At 46.5% G+C, this 7,500-nt stretch overlaps 1 protein-coding gene across 8 annotated transcripts in view; it reads right to left on the minus strand.

Annotated features, from left to right (window-relative positions):
• The window catches only part of LOC134447334 (pleckstrin homology domain-containing family A member 5-like), a 159,379-nt gene that overhangs the window by 27,002 nt on the left and 124,877 nt on the right, over nucleotides 1–7,500 (minus strand). For 5 of the 8 annotated variants that reach the window (XM_063196747.1, XM_063196746.1, XM_063196748.1 and 2 more), the window contains 4 exons: nucleotides 7,239–7,500; nucleotides 6,436–6,525; nucleotides 3,919–4,038; nucleotides 2,119–2,172 (listed from right to left, as the gene is read on the minus strand). The exon at nucleotides 7,239–7,500 is cut by the window's right edge and continues 273 nt beyond it. In XM_063196747.1, the coding sequence (XP_063052817.1) occupies nucleotides 2,119–2,172; nucleotides 3,919–4,038; nucleotides 6,436–6,525; nucleotides 7,239–7,500 (526 nt within the window). The remainder of the gene's footprint in view (nucleotides 1–2,118; nucleotides 2,173–3,918; nucleotides 4,039–6,435; nucleotides 6,526–7,238) is intronic. The other 3 variants (XM_063196751.1, XM_063196753.1, XM_063196750.1) reach the window with 1 other exon arrangement.

Raw genomic sequence — 7,500 nt, forward strand, 5'->3', positions numbered from 1 at the left:
GACTAACGACAGACATCAGAGTAGAGTACGCCTGTCACTATAACGTTTTTTTAAAGATACCCCTGAACAACCAACAATAGACATCATACATCTTAATTGCCTTAATAGATAATCAAGATTTGCAAAGATCTCCTACTTTATTGCTTTTTTATCCTAAATTTAGCCAGGTCTCTTAATTCATACACAATCTAAAATAAAACAACCCAGACACCCTCTACCTAGACACACTAAGTTTTAGCTCCACCAAAGTCTTGCTACTTGAGACTGTCCACTTTTTGAAACCATTAGACTACAGACCTTGACAGTTCTAACACCTGACCTGTTGGGGAATACTTGGGGAATAGACCATATAGAAAAAAGAAACTATCTACAGAAGTGTCTAGAAGCTCGCTGTAGAGCGTCAGCAGTTTATCTGGCACATTCTCTCCTCAGCATGACACATGACAGTGTGTGTAAACAAGGGTGGGGTCGAAATGTGAGACACACACACACACAAGCAAACAACACACCACCATCAGCACGTTCCCACCATCCATCGCCCGCTCCCCCCATCTCTTGAGGGAGCATCTTAATCAGACACAATCCACACGACTACTACCATCACCAGCCTCACTAACATCAATCACAACAGCCATGCTCACTACAGGGCAGGCAGCACAACAACATTCCCAACAGGAAATAATAGAAGCAAATGGATGGGGATGTGCTGGCAGACGCCGTATACAGAAGGCCGAGCGAGGTCGAGGGGAGGGGGTGAGGGGGATGAGGACCGCACATCTGAGAGGGAGAGGTGGGTGTGGGGGAGGGGGGCACTGACAGTGCAGGTGGTGCAGGTGGGTGGGTTTGAGACGTCGGTGGCAGTAGTGGCAGTGGAGGTGGTGGTGAGACAGAAGCAATGCCAACGGCTGGCCGAGACCTTACTTGCTGGTAGAGTTGCGGCCTCGGGGCCGAGTTCTCAATCATAGTGTGTATGGTGAGGATTAAGGGGTCATTGTCCTTCATCTAGTTCCACGCCAGGAGGTGTGGAGTGGAGAGAGCAGAGCGAGAGGGCAGGGGGGAGGCCCGAGGAGAGGAAAGGAGGAGGTGGAAGGAGGAGGAAGGAGGAAGGCAACACAGTGAGAGTCAGTTTCACTGGAAAAGCCCCTTTAAAGTTCAGAGACAGTGTCGTCAATGACATAAGCCCGCTCCTCGGATGAACCCCACAACAGGAGCTCGCCAGCTGGCTTGATCTGTAAGGCAAGCTTTTTGAAAACAAAAATCAACAGAAGAATCTAAGGCTTGTCATTAAGACGGAAGATTTAAGTTGAGCTGCTGTCTAGTTTGATGCTTTATTCAGAATACTTCAAAGGACAATGTCAACAAACATCTTTAGATCTTTCCGATACTTGTATGTTCTTACTTGCAGGACGGTAAACTGAAAAGGACCTTTTTACAGCAAGGCAACTGTACAGTATAATTAGCTGCATGACAAAATGTGCCAAGTTGTCACATAGAGAAGTTATCCAGAATGCAGAGTCATATAGGAGACATGACTACAGTGTTAGTACTGTACGTTTATGATGGAAAGGGGTTCTGGTCCGTTGGGCATAGTAATGAAACCAGATGAAGCGTGTTAGAGGGGGAGAAAATATGTGCGTTAAATGAACTGGAGAACCTGTAAAAGAATCACAAATACCAGAAAGCATGATGAGAATTTAGAGGACTCTTTGAGCTCATCAAAATAGAGTCGTTAGATCGCATGGCTTATCCCTTATCCCCGTTTTGCTCTTTGTGTGGTTGGCAAATAGTCTACGGCGGCAACTCTCAGACAAAACATGCTTGCTCGGAAAGCTCATCCATAAGTAAAATATTCAGACGCAGAATAGAATCTGAATATTGAAGGGAAGTGCACTTTTGCTCTCCCATACTGCTTCCAACTTATAAGCCGGCAGAATTTGCGACGAGGCATAATGTAGCGTAGCGTTGAACTTTCTTTGGCGGATGGAAACGTCAATAAAAAAAGAGCCAAGTGTCAAAATGTCAAACAAATCAAAGAGAACTTGCACTGTCATGCTTGAAATCAAACAAACAAACAAACAAACAAAAATGAAGCCAGCAAAGCTTTCTGGGAATTCCCACCTGGTCATCCAGATACATGAGGTTCCTTTGGAGGTGGTGTGACAAAATGTCACTCTGGCACCAGCAGCAGAAGAGAAGAAGAGGAGAGGAGAGGACGGGAGATGAGAGAGAAAGGAAGACAGTGAGGCAGAAGAGAAGAGAAAAGACGGGAGGTGAGAGAGAAAGGAATATAGTGAGGAGGAAATATTGACAAGCAGAGACAACACATCAAATACACTGACAGGCAGAGGAAAGAGGAGATATCAGAATAGAATAACACAACACAGCAGAAACACACTACAGAGGCAGAGAGAATAACAATAAGAGGTAGGACAGGCAACACGTAGAGTAGATGCCGTAAACAAGCTCAAACGCAAGTATGAGAGCTTATCAATTTAAAACTGGAAAACGCATTGGTTTCAAGTGAAGCAGTAGTAAACAGCAAGATGCATCATTCACTACTACAGTATATGATGGTATGAGACGGTATGCGGTTACGGCAAAAATATGAAACAGTGAGAGTCCAAGTGAAACCATGTGCAGGCCAGCTATGCTTGAGTTAGTTGAATGCTGACATGATAGGCGTTGTGCTGGTGGTGTCAGTGAATGGGAAACTGGCGGGATACAAAGGAAGCGTATTGTGCACAGCAATTTCACCAGACACAGCATCTCCATGAGGCATGGAGATAAAACCACCAGGCAAACTTTAACGTCTACACAACTGTCACACCGCTTTGGACACCCGGAAATAAAATGTGCGCAGTGACCAAGGCGTCTTTGGCAAGCACACTGAAGGTTCCAAATTCGGATGACAGCAAAAAACCCAGTGAATTCAAGTCAAGCTAAAAACAGAAGCCAAAAAATAACACCATAAAAAAAAAAGACTCAAAGAAAAACAATGACATGAAATATGAGCGTGTCAAAATGAGACTCGAGTTGACATTAGTTGCTTCATGCTGTTGGTGCCGTTAACCCTTGAATGCTTCCTCACTTCTTCACAGCCTCCTCGCTGCTCTACGTTTCCCACGGACAAATTAAGCATAGTCTGCCGACTTAAGGGACAGCTTAAAGAGGAAAAACCCTGAAATGACTTTCATTAGTGACTGAGCCCTTGGAGTTAAGCCTCGTCCATCCCGAGGCCACACACAGACATGCTCCTAATGGCGACCCCACTTAGATTTCCTACTTAAACATCTGGTGAGATCTTAAACCCTAGTATCAGCTGTCACATCCTCTGCTGCTGCTTTCTGCTATCCGTCATGGTTGATAAACTACTCTTGATGCCGACAGCAAGGAAGTGTGTACTGTTCTGCTTTCTAGCAATTGATAGATAAACCATTTCCTGGAATACCACAAACCAGGTCAATCATGGCTTTTCACACTGTTGCAGTTCAAGGGTTATCGGGATCAGCAATGCAGTGAAAACAGGTGAGGAGGCTGGTTCACAACCACATTCTTGCAATTGCAGATGCAACGTGCAAGAACCAGCGAAGAACAGACCAAAACAAGAGCCATCCGAGGAAGCCATACAACAACAAATAAAGGAGTCACTAAGGCCAGCTTGGTGATTACAGAGAATAAAAATAATAACGCATACCAACCTCAAGCAAATGGCTCTTTGTTAAAAAGCAAAGCATAACAGACAACTTAAAAAAATGGCTCCATAAATGATAACGCAAACACACACGAGCACCAAGACCTCGCATCTCATCTTCACGTCATAAATGCGAGCTGACGTGAGGGAGAGTCAGGGCGGTAGCGTGTGGTAGAGGGCACCTTCCCTCTGGCACGCTCTCTGTGGCCCCCTACAGCCGGGCTGACCTTTGGGTTGTCGGCTTCGAGGGTGAACTGCATGAGCTGCGCTAGCGTGTGCTCCCGGATGTTGGTGAGCTCCGCCTGCTGCCGCCTCAGTTTGATCAGCAGCAGGGTCAGCTCCTCCGGCTGCAGCAGGAGGAGGCAGGGAGGGACACACACCACGTCACTTACGGAAACGTACACTCACCACCAGACACCATTACCTACACCCCTTCCAGAGGGACTAGGGACCCCCTTACCAACCCCCCTTACAAACACCTCCAGAGGGACCCCCTTACCTAACCCCCCCGGCAGAGGGAACCCCTTACCAACTCCCCTTGGCAGATGGACCAGGGACCTTACCAAACCCTGCAGAGGGACCAGGGACCCCCCTTACCAACCCCCTTACCCCCTTCCTTTATTTCTGGCGCTACTGTACCTAAAGTGAAACGGGCCAGCTAATGGCACTAGCTAATTTTAAGCCCTAGGTAATTTGTATGAAATGTCCTGCAGTAGTAATGAACCAAAGCAGGTTCAATGAACAAGTTTGAGTCTGTGTAGCCATAACATTTTATTTGAGTTCATGCATGGGCTGCAACTGCTATGGCTCTGTAAATCGCAATCTGACCCCGTAGAATAGCTAATGCCATGCACAGACTCATAAATTCTACGACACCTTGTAATGTGATGGCCTATAAAAATTGGTTGTGAAAAACAACAGCATGCTTTGAAACGATGTATAAACTACCGGTACAAACTATGACTGCTGCTTAAACCTGAATTATGCAACAAACATTTCTAAAAACAGGTTAAACACATGTCTAAAACCAGTCAGAGAATGTGTCACTATTATCGTACCTCAAAATATGAACGCTATCTTCTGAATAACATATGCAAAAAACGCTGTATTTTAAAAATGTCCTCAACATGAATATAACATGAATATTTTTGAACTGTCACTACAAGTAGCTTAAAAAAGTAACTCAGAAAGTTGGAATGCTTGAAAGAAGCAGCTGGTGGGTTTGGTTCTTCCAAAACAGTGTTTCTCAACGGGGGCACTACACCCCCCCAGGGGGCGTTAAGGAGCCTCTTGGGAGCGTTGAGAAAGAGACAGCTAAGAGGGGACACACACAATTGGAATTGGGGACATTAGTCTATTTTTATTTTTTTTAAATACTAAGGGGGCGTTGGCAGGGTTATGATTAGGAAAAGTGGGTGTTATGTCCAAAAAGGCTGAGAAGCACTGTTCTAAAACTAGGCTCCAGTGATGCCGGAGCAGTGCTTACTGTAGCCACTATGAGACTCTGGCTGGCACAGCATCACTCTGGCACCCGTCCCATCTCCCCATCTCCTCTCTGCCTTCCCCTGCTCTCAGCAGGATCAGAGGGACGGGAGATCACAGTCACTCCTAGCCATCTGCTGATAGATGGCAGCGTTGGGAGACATAGATAGATCGGTTCGTCCCGCTGCTTAAAGGGACAGTCGGAGTGCTATGTGCCGTGGCCTTATTTTATTTTTGAAGTGCTATGTAGTTGATTCACCAACGGTAGCGTACTAGAGTTCTTTTTTTTGTCCAATCATACCTGGTTCGCTTAATTTCACTTCACAGATCACCATCTCTTGAAAGTTTGGAAAAGTAGTGTTATGGGAAGTAGGCCACACGTTGATCCAAAAAGTGAAATATATATATCTATAAATATTTTCTACAGAAATAGATGATTTGAGGTCAAAATGGGCGCAGACTCATCCACAACCATGACTGTATTACCAACATTAGTGAAGGGTGACTGGTGTGGTTTAGTTTAGAGTTCTGTGTGGTTTAGTCAGCAATTCTGTAATACAGTATGGTAAGAAAAAAAAACAGCATATGCCTTAGTCTGGATATGAAGGGATAACCTTTAGTAACTGTGAAAGTAGTGTGTGAGGAGGCTTAGGCAGTAAACACTTTTTAATTTCAAGCACATGGCGTAGGCTCTGGCCCACAACCGCGCGAGCCCTCCCACAATCTGCCACCGGAGACAGCCTCCAATGATAGCTCCACAGAGAACAGAGACAGGAGAACAGCAGACAGGCTTGTGGGGGGTGTGGTGGTAAGGGGAGAATAAAAGAATACAGTAAAAAAGAGAAAAAAAAGAAAAACTAAAACAAAGGGGAGAGGGAAAGAAAAGAGTAGGAGTGTAGAGCAGGAAGGGGTATTTTTGTGTCTTGGAAACAGCCCCTTTTAAAACCAAATGGAAACCTGTGTCCAAGCCCAAGCATAAAATTACAGGGTGGTATAGCAAACATTCGCTGTGGGGCTGGCCAAGGGCAAACGAGGATAAATGGTGGAGGGAGAGCGAAGAGAGGAGTAGGGCTGGGAGGAGAGGGAAGAGGGGAGTGTGGGTGGAGGGAGAGAGAAGAGAGGAGTAGGGCTGGGAGGAGAGGGAAGAGGGGAGTGTGGGTGGAGGGAGAGAGAAGAGAGGAGTAGGGCTGGGAGGAGAGGGAGGGGACATACAAGAACCCAAAAGAGAATGACAAAGAAAAGAAATGAGGATGGTGGCTCACAGTTTTCCCTTGCAGTGACTGAGGGGTAATCGTCTGAATCGGGATTCCTGTTGGCATGGACCTACGATCGGGTGCGGGTGGATAACCATACTATGAGAGAGAGAGAGAGAGAGAGAGAGAGAGAGAGAGAGAGAGAGAGAGAGAGAGAGAGAGAGAGAGAGAGAGAGAGAGAGACAATACCGGAATTACTCTCAATACATGGTATCACAGCACAAGTATAGAATTACAGTGGTGAAAAGTTGTCATTTTTTGCCGTCAAGATTATTGACGCAAGGCTATTTTAGTCCACTGGAAAAAAACAGTCAGCTTTCTCAAAACAGAGCATTCAGGATAGAAGGAAAATATCTGTAGTGTGGCTGCCTGTCGCCACACAAAGCACTACGTTGAGACCAGATTAAACTCGTATTTCTCTTGTGGAGGCTGAGCCTCTATTAAAAATCTGACTGCAGCATCATCATTAGCATACTCCTGTCAGCTTATCTGCAACCTCAGCCCTGCACTTTCCCAAATGAGGGTCCCTCCAGGAAGACATCTGATCTGTGCCTGCAAACCATTATTTTTAAACAACAACCAAATGTAGCATGACTGTAGAAATCCAGACGGCGGGAGCCACAAATAACAAATCATTATGCTGTCTGTGAAGACAATCATTCATCGAGGTCATCTTAGACAGAGGAGTTTAACTGTAGGCAACTGGACAAAAAAAATAAGTCCAGTGGTCTAAAGCATCAGTCTTTTGACAAATGATTATATTGCCATCTCCCTCCCAGATAGACGGGGGGAGGGGGCAAGGAAGTGTCTACCTTGGCCATCTGGCTCCGTACACGCCTATCAATACTGAGGTCTCCACGTGCATAGACGGGCGAGGAGAGCTCCGAGCGTGTGCCCCCGGCGTTGTAGGCGTGCAGCGGCGAGTATCCGCCCTGGTAGATGGAGCCGTGGGAGGGGGAGGGGGGGATGGAGGGCCCCGTGTGCGCCGACAGGTTGATCATGGTCTTGGGGCTGGGCATGCCGCCGCCGTAGCCCGGGTGGGGAGGCGGCGGCTGCGGGTGCCGCGTGTACGCC

This window comes from Engraulis encrasicolus, chromosome 4 (genome assembly GCF_034702125.1).
Source record: "Engraulis encrasicolus isolate BLACKSEA-1 chromosome 4, IST_EnEncr_1.0, whole genome shotgun sequence".
NCBI classification, from domain to species: Eukaryota; Metazoa; Chordata; class Actinopteri; order Clupeiformes; family Engraulidae; genus Engraulis; species Engraulis encrasicolus.